This window comes from Pygoscelis adeliae, unplaced genomic scaffold (assembly GCF_000699105.1).
Source record: "Pygoscelis adeliae isolate BGI_AS28 unplaced genomic scaffold, ASM69910v1 Scaffold14, whole genome shotgun sequence".
In the NCBI taxonomy this organism is placed as follows: Eukaryota; Metazoa; Chordata; class Aves; order Sphenisciformes; family Spheniscidae; genus Pygoscelis; species Pygoscelis adeliae.
Genome location: NW_008825109.1, coordinates 3,431,861 through 3,458,348, shown reverse-complemented (window position 1 = coordinate 3,458,348; position 26,488 = coordinate 3,431,861). Strand labels below are relative to the sequence as shown.

The window sequence follows — 26,488 nt, the reverse complement described above, 5'->3', positions numbered from 1 at the left end:
AGCCGGGCCGGGACGCCATGGCGAGGTGAAGGGAGGAGACCCGGGACGCTCGGCCCCTCCGCGGGGGTGATGAGGGGGAGGAGGGCACGGGACAGAGCTGGAGAGGTTGGGGGGGCGCCGGAGCCGCCGCCGTCGCTTCCTCACCCCTCTGTCCCGCCCCGCGAGGGGAAGCGGGCGGGGAGGCAGGAGGCGCCCCTTCCTCCGAAGTTTGTTGGTGAGCTGGGCTGGAGCGCGGACGGGGCAGCGCGGGCTCCCCTCAGCGGCCCTGGCTCTGAGGTGCCGGTGACGGCCAGCGCCGGGACCGTTTCCCGCCCTCCGGGCCCCGCGGCGGTGTGTGGGGACGAGGGGGCGGCCGTCTCCCCCGGGCTAGTGCGGCGCAGGGGAAAGCCCTCGCCGTGGAAACCGGTCCTCACGGGGCCAGCCGCTCAGGTCGAGAAAATCTTCATTAAAAAACTAGCTAAAACCCACTACGAAGCCACTCGTGCTCGTGTTTGAAATAGCGCCTTACTGACTGGGTGTTGCTGAGGGGAGGTGGAAAGGTAATACCGCCTGGTTAAAATGTCAGCATAGAGAAAAAAAAACCCTTATTACTATATTTTAGGGACGTTTTTAATGTGTCTAGGCAGGTGGGAGGAGATAAAAAGAGAAGGGTTAGTAGTATGTCAGCAGTTGGATCGCTACGGACTCTTGGAGTTAGGAGCTGTTGCTGTGAGTGTAAGAGGCAGAAATGAATGTTTACATCTCTTCTGTTTTTCATTATTTCTGTTCCTGAATGTTTCCATCTCTGTTAGCTTAGGCATGTCAGTTTGTTCTGAGCCTTTGGATTTGATTCTCTTCCACCACTATGGCTTGTGGATCAAAATCCTGCAGGGGAAACCTGGTACAAATAAATCCTGTTTTCAGCAAAGTAAAACTGTGATATTTTGATTTTTCTCTTGTAAAACACTTTCCTTTTCACCTACACAGCTTGGTTTTTGGAGGAGTCCTAATACTCTACTGCTCTTCCTCAAGCTGTATTTCATTCTGTCTGGGATGAGTAGTTTTGCTCCAGTGCTTCAGCAAGGTACTATAGTACTTGTAACCTTAAACGGATTGTAATTACAGTCAGAGAATAGCAGCTTCAATTTTCCCTGCGTGTGTATGTATATTTATTGTACATACATACATACATACATGCAGGTAGAAGGCAGAAATGGAAAGACTTGGGTTCTTGCTTGTGCAATTACCTCTTGTTTAGTAGGTCTCAATTAATGCTTGTATAGAATTTGTTCACCTGAAACTTATTGCAGTATCATGGCTTTCTTGTAGTTTTTTAAATATCCTTTTATATTAAAGTCCTTTCTTTCGTAAATACCCCATGCTTTTGAGATGGCCAGGATAGTAAGTTTGCAAAACAATCAGCTTTGCTTTTGGAAAACAGAAATAATTTGGATTCCATTTCACAGAAGAAAACAGCTTGTCTGTTGGTAGTTAAGTCATGTCATAAATTCCAGCTTGCAGGTGGCAGCTTGCAGAATGGGAAAATGTATTCAGATGGTTTTGTTTGGTCTAACTTCTCGACAATCAGAAGGGATGATGGGATGGTGCTTTTTATTCTACTGTTTTTCTTTGCTTGCCTTTTATAAAGATACTGGTGTACACAGCACTCATTTAGGCATTTCAGTGGTTCACAGTGGTGATTTCAGCTGCCTTCTTCCCATATGTGCCATTAGCTTAAAGAAATTTAGTAAAGAAATAAAATGAGTTGCTTTTATTTTATGAAAAGCTTCAGATGCTGGAAATTTGCTTGCATCACCGCCTCCTCTTCCTCCTCCCCCCTGCTCTCTCCCCATTTTGGGTTGATAAATCTGCAAGTCTTCATTCTTAGCTGGCTAGACCAGGGTCTTTGGTGCTGATAGGGTAGCAACGATGAAGAAATATTATAAAAGCTTGCATATAAATACACAAAACTAATTTATTTTGCTTGCTAGTGCTCCCAGGCTGTCTCATTATGGAAGATCCTGTCTCTTTGACTGACAGCATCAGTGCAGATTTTCTCTGGAATCGTGTCAATCCATAGAATCTTATGTTCTTTGAGAACTTGGGAGGGGGAGGAAACCCAACCAACCCCCAACCAAAACAAAAATAGGCCTTTCATTAGATTATAATTAGAAGTATAAAGAAATTATATTTTAAATGTTTTGTCTACTGTGTACAACATAATCAATGACTTTCATTATTTGAAGTGGTTATTATTAGTCATGGTTTTGCTCATTTAAACTGACCCACAGCCCAGTGAGGTGATTGGAATGACTCTGGGGTCAGACAGCCTTGAATCAGACTGTAAAAGAGGAAGGTAACAGAAGTGTTGCCTTTCTGCCTCAAATGGATTTTGTCTGTGAAAGCAAAAGAATTAACTCCTTAGTTTTTAACATCCTTTGCACTTAAAGGACATATAATTGTAAATGTTTGGAAGTTGTTTACACTCGAAAGGGTAGCACTGAAGAAAGGATTACTTCTACATTTATAATGTGGTATTATATAATTATATATATTTATACAGTATATTGTATTTTAATATTGTATTTTAATACTACAGTATTTACATTCATTTTCCTAATAGTTTGTTGGCACATATTCCTGCAGTTCAGCTGCCGAACAATGTAAATAAATGATTGAGTTTTACTTTCTAGTGTTATAAGCAAGTCTCTCTACTCACCAAAACTTTAATGGAAATAATGGAACACTTGAGAAAAATAAGTATGAATTGAAGCTGCTTGTATTACATTCTCTGACTAAAATTCCAGGTTTTGAGTGGATCCAAAAATGTTGTCTAGCTTTTTCAGCGGATTTTAGTCCTGCTTTCAAAAGAAATAAAGATAAGGTTGATGAAAATAGAGAGCTTTAGAGTATTTCTAAAAATTCTTTCCTTTTCTTACTTATCCTCAGTTCTTGAGCATTTAGCAAAAGGAGGGGAGGACTGGCAATTGACACAGTTCATCTTCTGTCTGCTTGTGCCAAATGATGTGAATAGCTACGTGTATTAACAAACTCCAAAGTACACAATGCATTAAATAATGAAGTGACAAATAAAAAATTACGGGTTGCATTTAAGACAATGCCTTGCTGTTTTGTTCTGCTTTAGATAGCTTTGTTTGCCAGAAGTCATACAGTAAATCACCCTAGCCTTTTTGGTTATTGTGGTACCTACACAGTTTGAACTTTTACCAGCTAATCAGTTTCTTCTTGCAATATATTTTCTCTGTGCTCTATGGTAAGTCAATGGTCCACCTGAGGTATGCTTGCATTGCATCAAAAAACTCAAAGGAACTAGAGGAAATTCTGGATTTAGCAAAGGTACCTCTAGCTCTAGAGATTCATGCGTGTCTTAGGGAGTTCTACAGTGAAAGAAATCTGTTGCAGTTGTCTGAATTAATAATGAAGAGTTTGGACATGAAAAGTTACTGTTTTGTTATAGTAGCATCTGATAGCTCCGAGACATAGGTCATCCTTCTTTGTGCATATGTACTTTACACACCACAAAAAGATATCCTTGCCACAGAGAGTTTACCATTTCTACCTGTGTTGTACAACTGATCTGGTCATGAGCTGCATATGTAGTTAGAATTTTTCTATCTGTGGTCCACTCCTGGGCACACCTTTTTCAGAAACCTCTTGGGAGTGAATTGTGGGTGGATGAATTAATCTTAGAGATGTCCATTTATGCCCAGGCACTGCATTTCTGACCTGCCCTGTGGCCCCTTTGTTGATAAGTCATATGCCAGCTAGATTTACCACGTTCTCATGCCACCCTTTTCCCAGTAAATCCTTAGAAGAGGATATTTATTTCCAGGCTGAGAGATCAGGTTGCTTAGCCAGAACAGTCTTGGCCATATGTTAGTAAGACTTGAATTTACCCCACAAGTGCATCCTAGTTTACTTCTGAAGACTGCTTTACTTGTATGAAATTATGTGTGCATAATGGATTTGCTAATAAGGTAGTAGAGGGGCCATGGCATATTTGTTGCTAAAATAAATTCATACAGTTTGCCTGAGTGAAAAGCTTGGTTACTGTTGGGTGAAGACTCTTGAGGCTTTTTTGTGGTGTCTTCAGGGGTCTGCTAGTCTGTTCAGTGAATGGTTCTTCAGTAGTTTAGAAATAGCCTCAACAGTTCTTGTCTTATCATTAAAATGTATTAGCTGGAAAAAGTCTTCCTGAAATATTTAATGTAAAAGATACTGAGTCATTTTAATATGTTTATTTGTTGGAAAAGAACGGGAGGCTGCATGTCTGAAATCACTGGGAATAATAACAACAGTATGTAGAGAGACTTTAACGTTCATCACAGATATTGGTTTGTTTAATAAGTGGTATGTGTGAGTGCTGAAGTTGTACTGTATGTCAGGGCAGCTGCAACAAAAGTAATTTTCAGCCGGGCATATTCGGTCTACCACTGTCCTCAACAATACAGAAAGATTGATATGGGAGATGGTCCGGGGGAGCTGGTTGATTTTCAAGGTTAACCTCCCACAAGCTCAAGAACGCTCCATCCCCACAGGCAGGAAGGCAAGCAAAGATGGCAGGAGGCCCACATGCATGAACAAGGAGCTCCTGACAAAACTCAGACATAAAAAGGACGCACACAAGAGATGGAAACAGGGTCAGGTCACCCCATGAGTGAGGGAGACACTGTCTGCGAGTGCAGGTATGCCGTTAGGAAAGCCAGAGCCCACCCAGAGTTGTATCTGGCGAGGTATTCAACTTGTGAAAGGCAAGAAAAAGCTTTTACAGGTGTATCATCAGCAAAAGGGAGACTAGGGAAAATGTGGGCCTGCTTCTGAATGGGGGGGAGGGACTTGGTTAAAAGAAGGACATGGAAGAGGGTGAGGAACTCAAAACCTTCTTTGCCTTGGTCTGTACTGATAAGACCCACCTTCAGCAATCCCAGGCCCCTGAAACTTATGGGAAAGTCTGGAGCAAAGAAGAGTTACTCTCACTGGAGGAGGACCAGTTTAGGGAACATATAAACAAACTGGACATACAGAAGTCCACAGGACCTGATGGGAGGCACCCACAAGTGCTGACGGAGCTTGACAATGTCAATGCAAGGCCACTCTTGATAATCTTCGAAAGGTCATGGTGACTGGTGGAGATTCCTGAAGACTAGAAGAGAACAAATGTCACCCCTGTCTTCAAGGAGGGCAAGGAAGAGAATCTGGGGAAACTATAGGTTGGCCAGCGTCACTTCAATCCCTGGGAAGGTGGTGGAGCAAATAATCCTGGATGCCATTGCCAAACAAGGAAGGACAAGACAAACATATCAAGGACAAGAAGGTGATTGGGAGAAGTCAGCATGTTTTTATGAAGGGGCAATCATGCTTGACCAACCCAAAAGACTTCTGTGATGAGATGACTGCCTTCATGAATGTGGGGAAAGCAGTGGATGTTGTTTATCTCAACTTTAGCAAGGAGTTCAATAGTCTCCTATAATGTCACGCACAAACTGATGAAGTATGGACTAGATATGTGGACAGTGAGCTGGATAGAAAACTGTCTGGCTTGCTGGGCTCACGGGCTCTGACCAGTGGCCTGGAGCACTCCAGGGGTTGATAATGGCTCCAGTAGTGTTTAGCCTCTTCATTAATGCCTAGACAATGGGACAAAGTGCACCCTCAGCAAGTTTGCAGAGGGTACAAAATGGGCAGGAGGGGTTGATGCACCAGCTGGTTGTGCTGCCATTCAGAGGGACCTCAACGGGCTGGAGAAATGGGCAAACAGTAAACTTGGAAAACCAAGTTCAACCAAGGGAAATGCCAAGTCCTGCCCCTGACGAGGAGTTACCCCATGCATCAGTGCACACTGGGGACATGCTGTCTGGAAAGCAGCTTTGCAGAGAAGGACCTGAGGGTCCTGGCAGGCAACAAACTGACCATGAACCAGCAGTGTGCCATTGTGGCAAAGATGGCCAGCAGCCTCCTGGGCTGCATTAGGAAGAGTGTTTCCAGCAGGTCAAGGGAGGTGATCCTTCCTCTCTGCTTACCATTGGTGAGACACACCTGGGGTGCTGTGTCCAGGTCTGGGCTCCCCAGTAGAAGAGAGACATGGACATACTGGAGCGAGCCCAGCAAAGGACCATCAAGATTATGTATAGATCGGAGCACCTGACATATGAGGAGAGGCTGAAGGAGCTGGGGCTGTTCAGCCTGGAGAAGAGAAGGTTCAGGGAGGATCTTACCCATACGTGTAAATACCTGATGGGGGGCAGTAAAGAAGACAGAGCCAGACTCTGTGGTGCCTAACAGGACATGAGGTAAGGTAGTTGGCACAAACTGAAATACAGGAAATTCCATTTAACCATAAGATATACTTTTTTTTTTTTTTTTTTTTTTTTTTTTTTTTTTTAGTCTACAAGTGATTGAACACTGGAAGAGGTTGCTCGGAGAGTTTGTGGAGTCTCTGTCCTAGGAAATACTCAAAACCTGACTAGACAAGGTCATGAGCATCCTGCTCTGGGGAGGGTTGGACTAGATGATCTTAAGGGGTCCTTTCCAACATCAACAATTCTGTGGTTAGGTAATACAAAGATGGAGGAGGTTGTTAAAATAATTCCATGAAGAGCTTTATCTGTGCTCTCAAAGACATAGTATGAAATAGGTCTTTTTTTTCCAGGTTATCTGAGTATTGTTTGATTTGTTTCAAGGATCACGTGCATTAATATTTTATAAATCTTAGAAACAGTGTGGCATGGGTTATTGAATGTTATGGTGAGAGAGGCAGCCTCTCTTGTCAATCACAGTTGTTTCAGGTCTCGTGTGCTGTTCCTCAGCTGCATATTAAAAACTGAAAGTCATGAAAATTCTGCTTGCGTTCAGTTTTGTGAATAAGCCAAATTTATGAGGTGATACTTCTTCAGGTTAATACTATGTAATTAATACATTTTGCAGAATAAGGGTGTTTTGTGTTGATCTTGTAATTAGGATCATCTCAGGTAGAAGATGTGGATCTGGTTTGTGTAGGGGAAGATATTCCTTATCTGGAGCTCTTAGTACTGTTTTGTTGGAAGAGAAGGAGGAAAATGATCAGAACATACTGTCAGCAAGGTATGTAATAAGCAGATTGAGGTATTCTCTGTGCACTTTCGAACTAAAAGTGCAAAACATTAACTTGAGGATAACACTGGGGACACACACTTCTACTTGTACTCTGTTTTCTTCTTCCTGGGTAAATGGCTTATTGAAATGTGGCTATGGTCAACATGAGTCTACTGTGTTGGAATGATTTTGGGATGTGTGCATCTGGTGTGATTTGAGATTCAAGTTAGTCAGGACCTGAGATGTCATTGTGAAACTCAACTCCTAGACACTTGATGAAATTTGGTCTCCAGTTGAAAGAGCATAGGGATATAGGTAATCAGAGAGCACCACAGGCTTTGGACAATCTTGTCTTCTTGCTTTCCTACGTTTCAGGTTTCTAGCGTGTCAAAGGAACTGACAGTTGCTAGCAATTAACTTTGAAATCAATTTCAAGCAATAAATAATTTAAACTTGCAATGAGACACTCCACTTGAATCTGTTGATTTTTTTCTGCCCCAGTTTTTCAGAAAACCATCTATTTGACCATGATGTATCTTGAGTTCCTTACAAATTACAGCAATTTACTTTCATTTGCATCTCTTTGGTACCTTTAGTACCAAATCCATATGAAGATTCTTAGCAAAGCTTTCTTATGTTAAATGGAACTACTTTTACAAATGAGCAAGCTGAGACAAATTGATTATAGATGACTACATCATGACTACTGCTTGACCAACCTGATCTCCTTCTATGCCCAGGTGACCCGCCTAGTGGATGAGGGAAAGGCTGTGGATGTGGTCTACCTGGACTTCAGTAAGGCCTTTGACACCGTCTCCCACAGCATTCTCTTAGAGAGGCTGGCGGCTCACGGCTTAGACAGGTGTACTCTTCGCTGGATCAAAAAATGGCTGGACGGCCGGGCCCAGAGAGTTGTGGTGAATGGAGTTCAATCCAGTTGGTGGCCGGTCACGAGCGGTGTTCCCCAGGGCTCAGTACTGGGGCTGGTCTTGTTCAATATCTTTATCAATGATCTGGACGAGGGGATCGAATGCACCCTCAGTAAGTTTGCAGACGACACCAAGTTGGGCAGCAGTGTTGATCTGCTCGAGGGTAGGAAGGCTCTGCAGAGGGACCTGGACAGGCTGGATCGATGGGCCGAGGCCAACTGTATGAGGTTCAACAAGGCCAAGGGCCGGGTCCTGCACTTGGGCCACAACAACCCCATGAAGCGCTACAGGCTTGGGGAAGAGTGGCTGGAAAGCTGCCTGGCGGAAAAGGACCTGGGGGGGGTGGTTGACAGCCGGCTGAACATGAGCCAGCAGTGTGCCCAGGTGGCCAAGAAAGCCAATGGCATCCTGGCTTGTATCAGAAATAGTGTGGCCAGCAGGAGTAGGGAAGTGATCGTGCCCCTGTACTCGCCACTGGTGAGGCCGCACATCGAATACTGTGTTCAGTTTTGGGCCCCTCACTACAAGAAGGATGTTGAGATGTTGGAGCGTGTCCAGAGAAGGGCAACGAGGCTGGTGAGGGGTCTGGAGCACAAGCCTTATGAGGAGCGGCTGAGGGAGCTGGGGGTGTTTAGCCTGGAGAAAAGGAGGCTGAGGGGAGACCTCATCGCTCTCTACAACTACCTGAAAGGAGGTTGTAGCGAGGGGGGGGTCGGTCTCTTCTCCCAAGTAACTGGCGATAGGACAAGAGGAAATGGCCTCAAGTTGCGCCAGGGGAGGTTTAGATTGGACGTGAGGAAAAATTTCTTTACTGAAAGAGTGGTTAAACATTGGAACAGGCTGCCCAGGGAAGTGGTTGAGTCCCCATCCCTGGAAGTCTTTAAAAGACGTGTAGATGAGGTGCTTAGGGACATGGTTTAGTGGGCATGGTGGTGTTGGGTTGACGGTTGGACTCGATCTTACAGGTCTTTTTCCAACCTTAATGATTCTATGATTCTGTGATCAACAAGAAAAATAAAAAACCCAGAACCCTTTTTTATGATTATTTTTCTAATACAAACCAGAAGTGTATGCATAGGGTGGTGTTAGTATAAAAGATTTAAGATAATGCTAGGTCTGTGCAAATGAGCTCTTTGGGGTCTCTGTTCTTTTTGTAAATGTTTATTTGGGTCTCTTATACATTAACAAGTTTGACTGTTGCATCCAAAGATGGCATTCAAAGTGTATGACAGCCGTCTTCAAGTTTGATAGAAATTTGTCAGCTGCTGTCAGTTTCTGTGGTTCCAAGTGAAGCTTTGGTAATCCAAACTTTAACCTAAAGATAGAGTGGAATGCAGGTCTCCCATGTGATAGCACATTATGCTGTTGTCACGTGAACTACTGGACTGAACAGATTTGATTTTTTTTTTAATGGGATATATTTGCCTTGAAGCCAAGATAAATTGGCTTCACATCAAAGAGTGATCTTTTCAGCGATGTGTGGGAATAGAATTGTCAGGCAGCAAATGTATAAATTCTGTAAGAACGGACTGTCTTATGTTCATAAAGATTATTACCAATATAGTATCATTTAATGTGAAAATCTACCTAAATGTTTTTTTTCTTTTGCTGCAGAACTTTGTCAAGTGTGAAAATGAGCTCCTATAATATGACAAAAGTCTGCTTTTTCTTTCAGCTTTTGCTGTAAGTGTAGTTCCTGAAGGTGCAGAAGATGAGGCTGAACTACCAGTGCTGAAGGTAATAAATTTTAATTGCCAGAGCAGGAACATTTTACTGACATTATAAAATCATCTAGAAGAGACCAGAGCAGAAAGCCTAACATCTGTGACATTGATTATTTTGATCCACTTCAGTGGTACTAAATGTCATGTGATGTCTTTCCGTTCTGTGTGGCATATAAGAGACCTTTAATGGGACACAAGTTGCATGTAGCACTACTCTTCTAGTATTGCTAGGATCTTAATTTATCTTATGGATTCTTAGAATTACTAGAATAAACTTATACTTAGCACTTTTCATTTCTTTCATAGGCTGGATTTTCTGACTTACGTTAACATTTGTATTAAGAGAATTAGGTTTTTTGGGTTTTGTTGTGGAACAAAATTATAATTTAGAAAACAATTTATTTTCTTTTTTTCCAGGATCAGCTGAAGAGTGCATTAGACACTTATGCAAAATTGCCAAGTTTTTTTTACTATAAGTTTCTACAAATCGATAGTGTTATTGTTGTTGAGAATAGTTTTTGAGTATATAACCTTTATTAGTTCAGAGTCAGGTTTCTTCTTGGTTTTGTTAAATATATAATGCATTGAGAGGGAAATGGCTGCCTGTCTGCTAAATTAGCATTATTACATATTGCTACCCAAGTCACGGCTCAACTAAAGCTTGCGTAGGAAATTTCAAATTAACAGATTAGAAAAACTAATGGTCAGAGCTACTCCTACTGTTAAACAGCATAATGGGTGTTAGGTTTGTATGCATGTATGTCCTTTAACAGACTTGTATCTACTGATTTTTTTATATGTATATATTTGTAACAGATACTTGTGTATGTATAAAAGGGATTTAAGGGAGGAAAATCAAATAAAAGTACTGGAATGAATCAAGAGTTAGAATGTATAACTGCCATTTAGATCTAGAGATCTCACATCAAATGCAATAGAAGTATGGTCAGAGAGATGTGTTTCTAAATAATTTTTGGGTTTGATGATGATTGCTATATCTACAGTAATTTTCATAAATGAAAAAGATCCCTATTGCAAACTGCTGATCTGCTGCAGTGTATTTGGGAGACTAGGTAATGTCATTCTGTTTTCATTACTTATAAATTGCTGTTTGTCAAATTACATTACTGTCTCAATCGAGCTGTTTAATTTTATCATTCTTATATAGGGTATAATATATGAAGACTTTCCTACTATTTTAGAGTTTTAAAACCTTCCCTCAGATGAAGTCAGAGGTGCCTCCTAGAACTTTTCAGGCCAAAATCCTTTTTTTTTTCCTTTTTTTGTTACGTTAACAGGAATGTAACAGGCAACAGTTTTTTTGTTTTGCGTTTTAATAAAGGTAATTGTAAAATATGGCTTGTTCATCACACTGTGTATCACAAAACACATACTTTTTTGTTTGCATAGAAAATTAATCTTCCCATGTTGTTTATGATATAGGTTAACTTAGAATGTGGTGTATATTATGCTGTAAGATGGCATTGTGTATACACATACATAAGTACTGTGTATAGTCATCAAAATAACTTGGTCTTACAAGAATTTTTTTAAACTTTATTGACCCAGTCAGCAAAAAAGGGTCATAAGCATGGATGCAATGCAGTCATTCTTGAAAAGGTTTTACAGATGGCTACCAAGAAAGTTGGAGCTTATGCATTTCAGTATAAAAGTCAGACCTGGACAGAGGGAGAGATCATCTCATGCAAGTAGGACTAAGAGGATTAGGTGGATAAGATATTTAAAAAAAAAAAAAGGGGGGGGGGGGAAATGTGTTTATAAACAGGAATTAAGTCACAAAGGTAGGAAAACTATATACGAGCTTATTACTGGGGAGTGTTTGTATGGCATTTCTATCTGAAAGTCTTAAAACACTTGAACCAAGATAAATCCTACAACATCCTTATGCAATTAGTAAAGATGATCTTGATTTTACATGTGGAGAAACCAAAGCACTGAGATGCTGTTACCAGGGAGAAATTGTGCAATAAATGAAGGCTCTGTTTTCATTCCGACAATTTTTGTAGGAAGCGCAGAGCTATTTCTCCAGTCCTATCTCTCTACCAGTCAGCAGTTCTTAAACAACACCTCTCCACCCAGCCTCTGTTATGTAGAAGCAATTGAATATGCTCCTAAGATATTTTTACTTGTGTGTCTTGGTTTCCTGGTTAACAATGCAAATGCAGTGTCACTGTTGTCTGTTCCTCAGCATTCTTGTAATTCCATTACAAATATATGTGATACCTGAGTAAATCCCAGTGAAGTCGTGTTATGTACAACAACCTTTTCATATTTATTTGTCTTGATATAAATTGCTTTTGAGTCTTCCTTTAAGAATTGAGTTTCAATAGATGCTTGATAGTGGATCAAATGATTAAGAGTGTGTTGGGTTTTTTTTACACACTGAACAGGTGTGTTTTTATTACAGAGTTCCATATTCCAAACTTTGTTCTCAGGAGATACATATTTAAAAAAAAAAAAAAGACATTGTTAGTATTAGCTTAAAGAGCTCTGGTATAAATTTGAGTCATGGAAAAGCATTCTCTTTTTTTTTTTCTTTTTATTCTTTTACTGTATTATCTAAGTAATGGTATACAAACATGTAGAATATCTGTTTCAGTTCTCGATGATGGAAAACTTCAGGTTTTTTATTAGTTCTTGAGTTAAAACCTCTATGTATGCATTTACAATCTGATGAATGCTTTGACTCCCTGGGTGTCTCTATAGAAATATTTGAGTTTTTGCGTGTGTCCTTATTTTGCTTTTTCTCCTTTCTTCTAGAAGTCTGAAAAAAATGGAACAACTAGTAAAATAAGCAGAGGTAAGTACTGTATAGTCTGTATTTGTTTTCACTTGTTGTAAAATACAGTTATGCTTTGCAAAGTGACTGTGTGAACAGTGCATAAATGCTCAACAACATTGTTAGTTAATTGCCGATTCCCAAATATGTTGTATTTTTTTTTCTTTGCTTATGTAGTCTCATCAAACAGAAGCTTCTCAATCTTTGTATTTGCAGTTCTTGTAGTTAAGTGTTTTTCTGAAAATGTGCACTTGCACTATGAAACTGATGCATTGCTTTTTGTAGTACACAGTATTTTAAAATCAAATTTCATGATACTTAGTAGCAGTTCTTGTAAAAAATTTAACATGAAACTGAATTTTACCATTCTGCTAGGCTCTCATGGTACTTGTAATAACTAGGGTTATTATATATTACCTGTAACAGCTTTTAATAACTTTGTAATATCTGGAAACAAGTATTTAAGAAACATGTCAAACATTAACAGGCTACCAAGTGGTAAAATACATTTTTACTGGACATGTGAGATAAATTATGAGAATAAAAATTCTGCAAGTTTCTGCCTTTTCTGAAAACAATTCTGATGTCCTTCCAGCAAAAAGTTTACAGACCTGAGGTAAGGACTTGCAATCTCTGCACTGTAACCTACTGCTGCCTCTATATATAGCAGTTCAATTCTTAAAGCAACTTGGACTGTTATGGTACCTCTCACTCTTCTAAACCCTGAGCGCTTGGGTCTGCTTGTTCTAAAAAGAACCCGCTTGACCATGTCTCTGTCGCAGCAGTTTCTGAGTAGTTGTGAGTTCATTCTGACATCCAAGATGAACACTGGGAAGACAGCATGCTTTTAGTGGAGTTGCTAACAGAACTCTGGATGGTGCTAGGAAGATCTTTTTTTTGTTTGTTTGTTGGCTTTTTTTGGACTTAGTTGCAAGCTCTGTCCCTAACACAGATAATTATTTTCCACAAAAGTGGTTAAGTCCATTGTCTCATTATCTCCCATTTTACCATTGAAAGGTCAGGACCTTTCTATAGAAGCTTTATTACTCTGTTTCCCTGTTCACCCATCCTTATCTGGTGTCAAAGAAAGTCCATTTCCTTTTTGTGTTCTTTCGTCTCTTTCTGTGGAATCTCGTAGCACAGCCAGATGCTGGTTGCTGCTTTTATCGCTCCCAGCAGACCTGCTGTGTCACTTCATAAAACACCCAGGAGAGGCACTGACAGACTTTTTTTTTGACTTTTGACAGTGCTCAGTTTTCATAAGTTTTAATATAACTTCATTACTCAGGAAAGTTATATTTAGGAACATTACAATGGTACATTAGTGATGTAACTACCAGCTGTCATCTATTGTTTGTTTCAGTAGGAGATCACTTTAAAGCAGACAAACAAAAGTATTTTATGCAGCAGGTAGCAAAACTTATAAACTTGCTGCCACAGGAGGTAGTGGAAGCAGACCATACCAGGAGTTTCAAGAGGGGGCAAGTCCATAAATGTCTGGTAAGATAAATAGGCAGCAATGCGTCTTCTGGCATTTCCTAATACAATAGTTGTGGATGCTGTTAGAGTATGAGGAGCACTGGAGAAAGTGAAGGCCTTGTGGTGTCCCTAAATAGTGTTTCCTAAAGCTACTGTTAAAGACAATATACTGGACTACATGGACCATTGGTCTGACGTAATACATCGTTTCTTGTGTTCTCTATCTTTTTTTAACGAGATTCTGCCTCTCCTTAAGAAAGAATATATTTTTTTTTAAGTCTCTTTTAACCCATTTCTGTGGGTAAATCAAGGAAGGACTTGGAACAGAGAATTAAGTTCTTGATGGTTCTTAGTTGCTGTGATTTTTTTCATTCTTCTTTTTCAAACTGTTATACAAGAAAATTCTTTCTCCTTTATAAATAAGTTGTACCTTTGTAACAAGGAGGCAAAGTTACCATCTGTAGTTTTACTTTCAGAGTTTTAAGGGATCTTTTTAAGTGTCCTTAGCCAAGCCTTTGAAGACAGGTATCAACATCTTGATATCCTAGTCCCTGGGAAGACAAGTGTAATACAGAGAAGACTGAACTTCATGTTCTCATGGTTGCTTTGTCTACCCAGAATGTGATGTAGCTTTCTGGATTGGCTGGTGTGCAAAGAGTTTCATGCATGGATATGTTATAGTCCAGCCAAAAGATCAGTGATATGACTTACCAATGTTGGATCATCATTGCCATGCCGTGGCAAAAAGTCTTGCCCTTCGGGTGGATGTATAGGTGCTCTGTTGGTGGGTGTATTTGTCCCCAGATGGTAGGCCATATTGCTTACCAACAGTATTTTCAGCTTTTAGAATACTTTAATAACAAAAGCAAATCTCTTCTTGAAGTGCGTCACTGGCTATTTCAGGCTAGTGTACAATGATTTCACCTTCTTTGGAAACTCAAGGAAGCATTGAGCTTGGGAGCGTGAGTTCTCTAGATTACTTCTGCAGTCTGTGGAAAGAGAGGGGCACTTCCAGAGGGTGACTGAGATCCAAGGTAGGTTGAGTCATTCCCTCTGGAGATAATCCTCTCACCACAAGAGTATCTACTAGCTTTTGGCTGCAGGGTGAGAGGGTATTTGGTTTGGGGGTTTTCTTTTTTCCTTTTTTTTTTTAACATGTGTTACATGAGAGAAGAATGAAGTAGTTTGAGGCTTTTTTTTTCTTGGATTTGATTTTTGCATATATGGTGATGTTATACTTCCTCTGATCTGCAAATACCTGCAATATTCTGAAAGGATCAAAAGTATTTTTTGCAGTTACATCCTTTTAATATCCTGCCTGACCTAGTTCTGCATTTTATCTAGGCTCTCTAGGAATTAGTGAGGGAAGTTTAGGTGGAAAGGTGAGAACAACATGCAAGGTTTTTTCTTTAGTATCAGAGCAAATGTGTAGGTGATGAACTTTTTTTTTCGTTAAGTAAGTGTTAAGACACATCATGAGTTCTGATGTGGTAAGCAACATACTTTATGTATTACAAAACTATGAAAGGGTGTGCAGTTTGTGAACAACTGGATAATATTATTTCTAATTTCAAGAAATAAACAAGTGTACTAAAAATGTGGTGTGTTTGGAACTGATTTTAAAGAGTTTTTTTGGATGTTACTGTTGCAAGTAGTCTAGTAAAATTGAGGAAATAGAAATATCGGAAATACTCAAACTGTGTTGAGAAGAGTGTTTGAAGTTAGGATGGCTTTCAGTTCTCATGCTGCAGGCCATAAACAGATTAGTCATTTCAATGCTTATTGCTTATATGATAAATAAATAAGCACACACACACAGATGAGATTGTGTGCCTATATCTATCTATCTATCTATCTATCTGCATACACTGCCTTTAATCCAGAAAAATCCCAATAACTTTTATATAAAGACATCTACAAATTATTGTTCTTAGTGTGAGAAAAGACTTGTCTCTACTTTTAACTGCAGAAGTTTTATACTAGGCTACAATAATTTGCTCCAAATATAAAAACTAAAAGATCCTCATCTGGAGTTTCAGGTTGATTTTAGAGTTGGCATAAAAGGAGGGGAAGGCCTACAGAATATGCAAATGGCCTAATTTTTTAAACCCAAACAGAAGCTGAGTTGTCAGACCTGCACAGTAGAGTCTCCGGTTTGTGAATTGAAGCACCAGTGCTTCTGCAGTTTAGTTTTTGTCTGACTAAATAATGAGACATTCTGTACTTTCTCACTGGAATGAAAACCCTGTTTTCATTGTACAAATATTCCATTTAGCCTTAAACAGATTAATTTTATTTCCATCATTTCTTAGGAAAGAAAAACCCGAAGAAAAGAGGAGCTAGATTTAAGCACCATTGACAGAGCAGCAAAGATGATAACCACCTATTAGAGGCCAGTGGTTAGACTGCATTCTAGTTGTTTTAAAGCCATAATTGCAATTTTTGTGGAAATGGTTTGGACCATGTCACACACACTCCAGGAAGCATATAAATCATCATGGAATTCTGTCTTTTCTCTTGTTGCCTGTTCTACCTTTTTATTGATGTGTTTAAACATTCAGCGAGTCAGAGACATCATTCTAGATGCCCACTGTTTCAGCCATTTTCACTCTTCTCCATTTCTAGAACAATAGGAGAGAATGGGGAAGACGGGAAGACCCACCTCAGAATATACTTGCAGCCTGGAAATTAAGACTGACTTAGAACGCCAAAGACCTACATTCAGGCCCAAACTGCCTCACAGATGAGAATTTACGTTTCTTGCATCCTGGGTGAATGCTTTAACCTCTGGCTAGCAGAGGAAGGCTATCAAGGCAACATCATCATCTTATGTTCTTCTAGGAGCTTTTTTACTCTTTTTGGGGGGGGCCCTGAAATGTTTGTTTTAAATTTTTCAGTAGCTTTGAGCTGACTAAAACAGCCTTTTGTGGTGAATAAACTTTGCAAAAAAAAAAAAAAAATCATACAAGTAGTTAATTCACGCTGGTTGTTATACTGCAATGCTTATCTTCCAAATAACAGTATTTCCCCATTGCCATCTTTTGAACTGATTTAGTGGTAATTCCTAAGGAGGTACATTTTGCATAGGGTCATTGTATACTTGCTAAAACACACGTTACTGTTAATGGCTTGTTAAAAGTTTTTTAAGGGTCCATTCTGTTTAGCAATGAGACATGGTTGTGATAAGACTCAGGAAGTTTTCAGCATTCCAGTTTCCCAATTTTTTTTTTTTTTCCTGTGAACTTGCAGTATCTTTCCAATCAATGAGCATTTGAGATTGTTGAAGATATTTTCCAGATATGGAAATGTCTTAGGGAAATAAAAGAGAAAAGATGACAACAAGAGAAATAAAGTATATCAGTAGCTCATTGGATGTTAATCTTCCAAGAGACTCCATTCTTTGTGTGGCTTGGTTGACTATTTCTCAACTTGAGAAACAACTTAGGTGTTTAAAATTATACATACTTTCTGTTGACATTTTAATACACTGACTATTTCTTTTAATGGAACTATTTTAAAGTGTCTATAGCAGAGGAAACTATTGCCGTTGAATTAAAGCAGTAACACAGAAGTAATTATTAGATTAATCCTAGAAAGTATTCTATTGTGGGATATCACAGCTGTTGTTAAATGTACTGTAAGTGAAACTGAGTGTAATGCAGATGGTTGCATATCTGTAAATGTACTGATACTAAAACAGTAATTCTATAAAGCAATATAGTTTTTGCTTTTTATCTCTAGGGATGTTTTCAGTGTTGTGTATGTAGACTTAGCCCTTTGACTCTCACTAGCATCATTGAAGTGTAATTTTAATCTTTGCACTAATTTTAATTTTTGCACAGGAAATCTAGCAAATTTCTTGCTAGATAGCAAATAGCTGCTATTCAGACATTTTTATTGTGCATGGTTTTTTTAAGCAGTTTGGGTGGGTCAGAGCATGAAGGAATGCTGCATGGGAAAAAATGCGAAATCAGAACCCATACCTATGTCAGCGCTTATGCCATCTCTGCAACTTTATCACTAGAAACCTCACACAATTTGACATTTTCAGTTTGTCTTGGTGAATAAGCTAATAAATTGAGGGAAAAGAGTATCCAGGAGAAAAGCAGAAAAACATTTAGCTGCGGCTTTGAGCTGTCATAGGTCTAAATTAACTGTTCAGAGGAACAAAGGAATGCAATCGATGGTCAGGTCTTGCACATGGCAATCTTCTCATAATCTTAGCAAAGATATTTGGGCTTAATGCTCTTTTTGTTGCCAGTGTTTTTCTTGTGATCCTTCTTCATGTGCGCAGTCTTACTCTTTTTCCTTGAGACTACTACTTTCCTTCTTTGGACATTTATTCTCCATCTTTGTTCCACTGTTCTTCACTCATTCTATTCTTATTTGCCAAGTTAGCATTTTTAACCTAGAGGTCAAGATCTTGATGTGAAACTAGGATCTTTTAGGTTGACTTGATCTAGGATGCAAGAATATACATTTTAAAAATAAATATTGTATTAAGTAAAACTTGAATTTATACTGCAGTGAAACTGGAGATTAAAAGTGTTCAAATACTCTGCTGCCTGACAGGAAGCTTCACGTGCTTCCTCTAAGATGCTCTGTGCTTGGGATGTTTATCTTCACACAGATATTGCTTATAGTAAAATCTGGCAACTTTCGGTCAGCCATGACTCTCTGGGTTTTCTCTACTGAACTTTGATCCTGGTCTGTCTTCAATTTGACATCTCCTATATCTCATTGAAAGTTTGGTTTCAATGGGATACCGGTAGCAGTTCTTAGTAAGCTCTCCTTGAGGTTTTATATCAAGTGCTGAGAGATTATTCTATCTACTATCATCAAGAAAATTTGGCTGTCTTCATGGCTATCTCCATGGTATCAGCCTTCATCACCTGCTTGTATTTTTTAATAAGCATTTTTTTCCTGTCTGTAAATGTTTGCAAAGCTACTTCATTATTTTCTTTTAAATTTCTCATAGTCTCCTCTCCTGTTGAAAGTTCTTAACTATGGTGCCTTTAAACACTGGGAGCGCGCATTTGAGGTGTTGATGCTGTCTTATCAGATAAAAGTAGTACCTCATTGTTCTCACACGCGTCTCTCTCCATCTGATGTTTGTTTCTGGGTAGGGTTTTAAGCTCTTTATTGAGGAAGCATCTTTTCCATTTCGTGTTCATCCATTGCCTAGCAAGGGGAGATTTTGGTCTATGACTAGCCCCTTTTAACTCTAGTTACTCGTTACTCGTAGTAACGAGTGCTGGTGTATTGGAGAAAAAGGAGCTTAATTAATGTGGCTACTGTTAACTGCAGGCATAAGTTTCTTTGCTGCAGATCTCCTAGTCACGTTATACTTCTTATGTGTCAATCCTTGAAAGGACTGGTTTGGATTTTTTTGTCTGTTAAATTATGCCTTTTTATTATTTCATGAAATGTTTGTATAACTAAAGAAATAGCTTGCTATGTAATAGATTTCCCCCCATACCTGGGTTCTCAGTAGCTTTGGAGCAAAACTGAAAATAACTTCTTTTGTCTTTAAATCTTCTTATTTTCTGGTTCACAGAATTAAAAGAAATTGTATTTATCATCCAGAGTCAAAGTAATTCTTTTCATTCCAAGAGAGCAGAAGATCTAAAAAGAGATATTTTAAAACAGGCTGCAGATCTTGGAAAGGTATGTTTAGATAATACAGATTGCACCTTGTTATGTATGTTTTTACTGCATTTTACTAAAAATATAGTTTTCTATTGTGCCTTTTTTGGATCCATTTTATTCATTTTATTAATTGTCTTCTGTGTGCTTATAAGAGAACTATTTCAGTGGGTGTTTACTGATTGTATGCCGTGATGTATCACCAAATAATTTTAATTTGAACTATCTACCTTTTTGTATAATAACTGTTTTTGTTTGGATGGCATTTGATGCAAAAGTAGTAACAAGAAAGACTTGTAGTGTGCCTTTAAGAAAAACTCAGATGCTTTCCTTATGCAGTGAAAAACATAATCATTTAAACAATACTTAGAATAATTTTTAGGTGAGTACTCTATTTTATTGGAGCCAATGAAAGATGCTGTAATGTAGATTTTGTCTGAATTCCATTGCACAACTCTAGCATTGTGGCAGTAGAGCAGCAATGTATGTGGACATTAAAATCCGGACACAGGATTCCCTACTTCCTACAGCAATAGCCTTCCACACCTCTGTTACCTATGTCGGTATTGGCTCCCTCCCTGGTGCAGTACCTTCCCTAACTACTCCTTGTTCCTCTGCCACCCCACAGCAGACTGAGCACTCTGCCTCTCACCTGCTAGTGGGCTGTGCTGGCCTGGGAGCTGCATGTTGTACAAGTCTGGTTTTGACTTAACACTCTAATACAAAATTTTACTTGTAAAGCTTTAGCCTAGAGAGAAGAGGTTTTTAAGAGACTAACATTGAAAGTTAAGTGTACATAAACAATGCTTTATTTTCTTTGTCTTTAATAAAAATAAGCAAAAAGTAAGAGGCATACATCCCCTGATATGGAATAGCTTGCTGTGAGGTTATTTGACCTATTTTTCAATTCCAGGTTCTTCGTTGTGAAGGAAGAAGAAGTCTGATTTAAATTGTCTTATGTATCTTGGCCTTGGAGTGCCTAAATCAGGTTCCTGGACGTTTTAGGCTTAATTTATCCAAGCTTATCAATCCTGTTGTAATTAAATCCATTCTAAGTGCAATTTTTAATCCCTTAATGAAATCAGTCATGTGAACAGCCTTTGTTCTGCAGAGTCCTGCTCTTTCAGAGTCTTCTTTGGGATTGGGGCAAGTGTTCAGATACAATGTGTGCAGAGAGGATTATGGCTTCAGTTGTTAAAAACAAGGATTTTAGTTGAGCTCTGAAATTGATGTTGCAGAATATGAATGATGAAAAGATCGATAAGTGGAAGTATAAATAGTTTTAGTGAGGCAGGAATATAGGCATGTTTTATGGGAGAGGTAAAATCTCTTTTGTAATCAAATACTTGTACCTGTGAGTACTTCTGCCTTGAGCAAACTGAATTGGCTTTTAAAAAATGTTATTGTCTAATTAAGGAGATTCCTTTATGAGAATGATGAAATGCTGATGCTTTTCTAATATTAAGATGTAACTGTTAAACAGCATTCATGGCATCTTAGAGAAGCAGTGATGGAAATACATCACACGAAAAATTTCATATCTGAAATCTGGGAAGAGGAGAAAGCCGTCAAGGTACAGGAAAAAATGAGCATAGCCTGCATGTACTTGGCATGTCTTGATTGGTTTTGTCAACTCGCAATTCCACTGTAGGGCACTGTGAGGCATGACCCAATAATACTAATTACGGAGAAGAGAGAGAAGGTCCCTTAAATTCTGCACATCAACATTTGAAGTTCGCATTTTTCATTAAAAAGAATACATATGAAATTATTACTTTCAAGTGAAGGAAGTTAAATCCTTGTGTTTTAAAGGACAACTGCTGTAGAGAAAGAAAGCACTGGATCAACTGAATCGTCAGGTTCACTTGCCTGTTGTCACAGGACCAAACGATAGATGTTTAGTCCATAAGGATTCATCAGTTATTTTCCCCTGTTTTAAAACGAGAAGTGGAAGCCAGCTGTTAATTTGTGTTATTTAATGAAACTAGAATATCTGCATTGCTTTAAAATGGATTAAATCATTCACATTCATATTTACTTTACATTAATCTTTACAAGTAAATTGTCCATTTATTTTCTTTCACTGTGTACTTAAAACATTTTTTTCATGTGAAACTAATCTATAATTCCAGTCACCAGTAGATGTCAGTATTGTGTTCATGCTTAAAAACATATTCCTAGCGATTTATTGAACGTTAACCAAAACTCTTAAGTATATTAAACAACGGCTAGAACATAGCAATAAGAAAATTATGTAAGATTTTTACCAATTTTATTACTTTTCTGAGATTTCTACATTTAAGAAGCTCTGTAAACTAGGCCTTCCTCAGAAACACCAGATAAGAATCATGAAGCTGTCACAGTGTGAAATTATAATATTTGGGACTGTTCCCTTTCTAGCTTCTTAAAAAATTAAAAACCAGGATTACTTTTTTGGCTATTACGTTTAAGACTAGAAAACAGGTAAAATACGGTTTTTGAAAAATGATAGATTTTGTCTGAAATACTGTTTTAGATGCAGTTAATGCTATTTAATTGTCTGGCATCGTGACATTGTTTTGAAGACAAAGGTCTGTGTATTTCTTTACGAAAACTGGTCTAGTAGAGTAAATGCCTTCCCCCCACCCCACCCCGAGGGTTCTTATATTGAATACCCTCAGCCAATTCATTAAGTTCAAAAAACTTTTATTTTTCCTGAAAAGCCTAGACATTAAATGTTATCCTATGTATATTAACCAGAAGAAATACAGCAAATTAGTAATATTCATTATGGACTTTAAAAAAAACGACAAAACAATCATAGAATCGTTTAGATTGGAAAAGACCCTTAAGATGGAGTCCAACTGTAAACCTAGCACTGCCAAGTCCACCACTAAGCCATGTCACTAAGCCCCACATCTACACGTCTTTTAAATACCTCCAGGGATGGTGACTCAACTGCTTCCCTGGGCAGCCTGTTGCAATGCTTGACAACACTTTTGGTGAAGAATGTAAGAATAAGATTTTAAGACTGATACCATGGAGTATTGGAAAATGAAAATGAGTATCACATACTTCCATATGAATAATAAATGATGTGAAGTATGACCTCTGTTTTATAGAAGTGTTGTAACTATAATTTGCAGTATTTTTACTATTAGGCTTACTTTGTTTTGAGCAAAATCCTATATTTTGTACCATCTCATAGAAATGAAGTTTCACAGATTTAAACTATCCCTACATATAAAGGGGAATATTGCTCATCTGTGAATTTGAGGACTATTACTGTAGTGATTATTAACATCAGTTTAAAAGAAACAAGTACAATCAAAAGTATGGAACCGTTCATAGAAAACCTCCATATTATGTTGCTTGAGTAAGTACTTGCTTTAGTTAACATCTTCATTAAATTTTCATTATATTGTTTCTTTGTCAATCTCCCGATTTCCAGTTTGTCTAACGTGAAAATAGGTGACAAATGTTAGGAGCATCCTATAGTTGTGTACTTGTTTATTTAAAACAATTTTGCAAAATCCTGTTTCCTGAAGTGCAGCAGGAGCACAGATGATGAGAAACCCAGCTGGCCTACGCCACTGGTCTGTGCCTCAGAAGTTCAGTCTCTTTGTTACGTTACAGGATCATGCTTACCGAAGGTTCTATTTTTCTGCTTCCAACACACATTGACTGTAACTCAGTATCCTAGCTGCTGCATCTATAAGGTTGAAAAGCCTCTTGGTGCCTATCTCGGCTTTATTTTATTATGTCATTAGAGTCATGGCCACAATATCTGTTGCCAAAGTGCCATTTGCTGTTGAGCATGGCATATGTGCTTTAAAAATCTGTTATTTTTAATTACCTAGGCTGTACTGATGGCAGCATCGCACTATTTAAATAATATGGAAGATTTCTGTGTTAAAGTGTTGGAGAGGGAAAAACAAGTATAATTAGCTTGCTTGAATTTTAATGTATATATATTAAGCTATGACCATATTCCTATCTGAAATGATCTGTTTCCAAATTGTTCCTGCTCATGTTTTGGCCATCTATGAGAGACTCCTTTTCAGGGAATTTGTAGACTGTATCTTTTTTTTCTTAATTTGCCAGTGGGACATGCATTCCTTTTCTGGGTTTATTAATGTATTCTGAGGCTCTTCCTAGCTCTACTTCCACATCTGATTTCAGATGCTGGAGTGAAGCTAGCTGAAGTTCTGTTGTCCAAAAGCCTCCTTAAATATTCCTCTGTTACTGTTTGATACTATTCCCATGATGAATTCTGACATCCATATCTCACCAGAAAGAGATTTTGAAATACTATCAGACTATGACGGAAACAACTCTGAAAATGTGTCCAGTTTTTTCTTGGTCCGTAGTAGTAGTTGCCTTATTTTATTCCTTGTTAGATGTATTCCACAAATGAACAGACATACATTCCTCTTCCACATCTACAACAAGCTGTATAGCTGAAATTTCCCAATGGTTCTGAGTCTTGGAGCAGGTCTGAACTGTTCTGCATTTTACCCTTACTGTAAAGCTTACATGCATGTTAATAATGCTGTGGTTATAAAATCTAGTGGAAGGATTTCTCGTTCACTGCAACAGAGTTATTTAAACTGATCTGTATATTTAGAAAAGTTATTCATAGACTTAATTTGATGGAGACCTTTCAAAATTAATACCATAAATGAAGGCAATCTGTAATATATCTGTTGCTTCAATTTCCAGATCTCTTGCTCGAATTCTAGATTCTAGTCTGAAAACCCCATTTTCCTCCTCTCCCTCCTATAACGGCTTCCCGTGCCATGGAAGCTGCTTCCAGCTGAGACTGATCAGATGATTCATTTTTGGATCTTGCAGTTTTAACAAGGTTTAACTGTTTATATTTAAGTGAAGTCTTAGGCTACATTCTGTCCTGCCCCTCCATCTCCATGTCTACAACAGTTCGTCTTATGGCTAGGTTTTCCACAGTATCAAGATCAACCCAATTTTTTTAATTAGAACAGGTATGTTTTATACATAACTTTAAATTATTATATTTCCCAGTGTTATTAGCTCTAGTGTCTTTTTTTTTTTTTTTTGGTAAAATGTTAGTATGCAATCTGTTTCCTTCCTAACAACAGCTTTCTTTTCTTCTGCCAGGATTTATTCATGTCAAATAAATCCTGTGGCCTCATGAAATGTGCTTATCACCTTAGTTCTTAAAATGCTTATTCCTTAAGATGTAAGAGTTTATCTTGCCAGGCAGTGGACTGTTTTTGACTTTATGAAAAACAAGGCTCTTTGGCATACCTTCTCTATTAGCTTTCCATCATTTTTCCCTCTTTGTAGAACAAAGATCAGATGCCAGTCTGTACCAGAGCTGTTGGGGAAGATACTGTCACGTCATCTGTGATATTAATCTTGTACGCCACCCTACTTGGCCTAGGTCTTGCAAGTCTTTGGCTGATCAGCAGGACTCTCTTTCCACAGCAAAATGATGAATCTGGCACATGACTGGCAATAGACTGTGTGAAGGTATCTTGCTGAGATGACAAGTCCTGCACTTCTCTGTGGTGAGGGCAGAGACACTGATGGGGTACCTGCAGCATCTTGGCACTCTTACTTTCTCAACGAAGCGAAGTCCCTGCAGGGGGTCCCTCATGGACTCAAAAAATGAGAGTAATTAGGGAACATGGTACTGCAGTGAAAAAGAGGGAGGAAGAAGTTCCAGCCTTTATTGGTGGCCTCCTGAAACCACACAAATCCTTGTCCAAAAGTTTTGAGTATCATAGTACCCAGTACATGTTACTCTTGTGATGCTTTTTTCTTGATTCAGATGATAGTACCAGTAACTACTAAAAGCCCTGGATCATCTCTGGTTTATGAATAGAAACAAGATTTCTTTGTCCTTTTGTTCCCCCCTGCCCTTAGACAATATTTTCCATTTAGAGAATGAATACCTAAATATTGCCATACTACTTGAATTTTCTCCTAAACTTGCATACTTGCACCTTGCATAATTTGGATTTTTTTGTTTAAAAGACAGCAAACAAATTAATGGATTAATTTAGTATTTTAGACTTGCCCTCATTTTCAGATTCCTGTATAAAGTTTAGTTGGACCTTCATTTCTATCCAACGTTTTTTCTTTCCCCCTTTGTTTCTGTTTTGCCTGACTTCTATTTGTAACATCAACCAAAACTTTCATATTTATACCTATCTTCCAAATCTGTCCATAAAACTTCACTTCTGTTATGTGGGTACAACTTGCAGTATAAAAACCTTGTCTCTGTGTGCATTTAAGTGGTCAGTGTATGAAGTTTATATTTCCCCTTCCTTATCCATATTAACATCTGCATTTGTTTGTTTTCTGATGTATTACTTTTTCTGCTTACATACATTGTCTGATATCAGCATGTTCTTGGTAATTTTCTTTCCTGTTGAGTACATAGTTTGTCTTCATAATGCTTAATTTCTTTTAGGATTTGCATTTTAAAATGCAACTGCTCATTTTGGGGGCTCAATATTTCGGTGCTCAACTTCTGAAATGCTTCTAAACTCTGATTTATTGAAGGGTGAGGTGCCTCCAAGTTCTGAAAATCAAACCTTTTGAAAGTGTTTCAGGAAAAGTGTACAAAATTACTATTTAGTTTGAAAAAAGTATTTCAGAGTTATCCTTAATCTTTTCTCTTCAAGGTCATGTTGCAGGACTTCACAAATTTGACTGACTGCTGTTTTATCTTTGCTTTCCTGCAGCTGTTCTCTTGGCTTTTTGTTTTAATTGTTTGATCTCTGACTTTCTGATATGCCCTTGCTTCTCATTCTGCAAAGGTACCAGAATCCTTTTGACAATTACTAGGCTTTATTATCAGCAAAATCGATGTC

The 26,488-nt window shown here is 38.5% G+C and overlaps 1 protein-coding gene across 1 annotated transcript in view; it reads left to right on the top strand.

Moving 5' to 3' along the window:
* The first annotated feature begins 69 nt into the window (after positions 1 to 69).
* B3GALTL (beta 1,3-galactosyltransferase-like) overlaps positions 70 to 26,488 on the top strand; it is a 69,348-nt gene continuing 42,929 nt past the window's right edge. Inside the window, exons 1-4 of the mRNA XM_009327865.1 lie at positions 70 to 481; positions 9,676 to 9,737; positions 12,506 to 12,545; positions 19,561 to 19,670. Of these exons, the coding sequence (XP_009326140.1) occupies positions 70 to 481; positions 9,676 to 9,737; positions 12,506 to 12,545; positions 19,561 to 19,670 (624 nt within the window). The remainder of the gene's footprint in view (positions 482 to 9,675; positions 9,738 to 12,505; positions 12,546 to 19,560; positions 19,671 to 26,488) is intronic.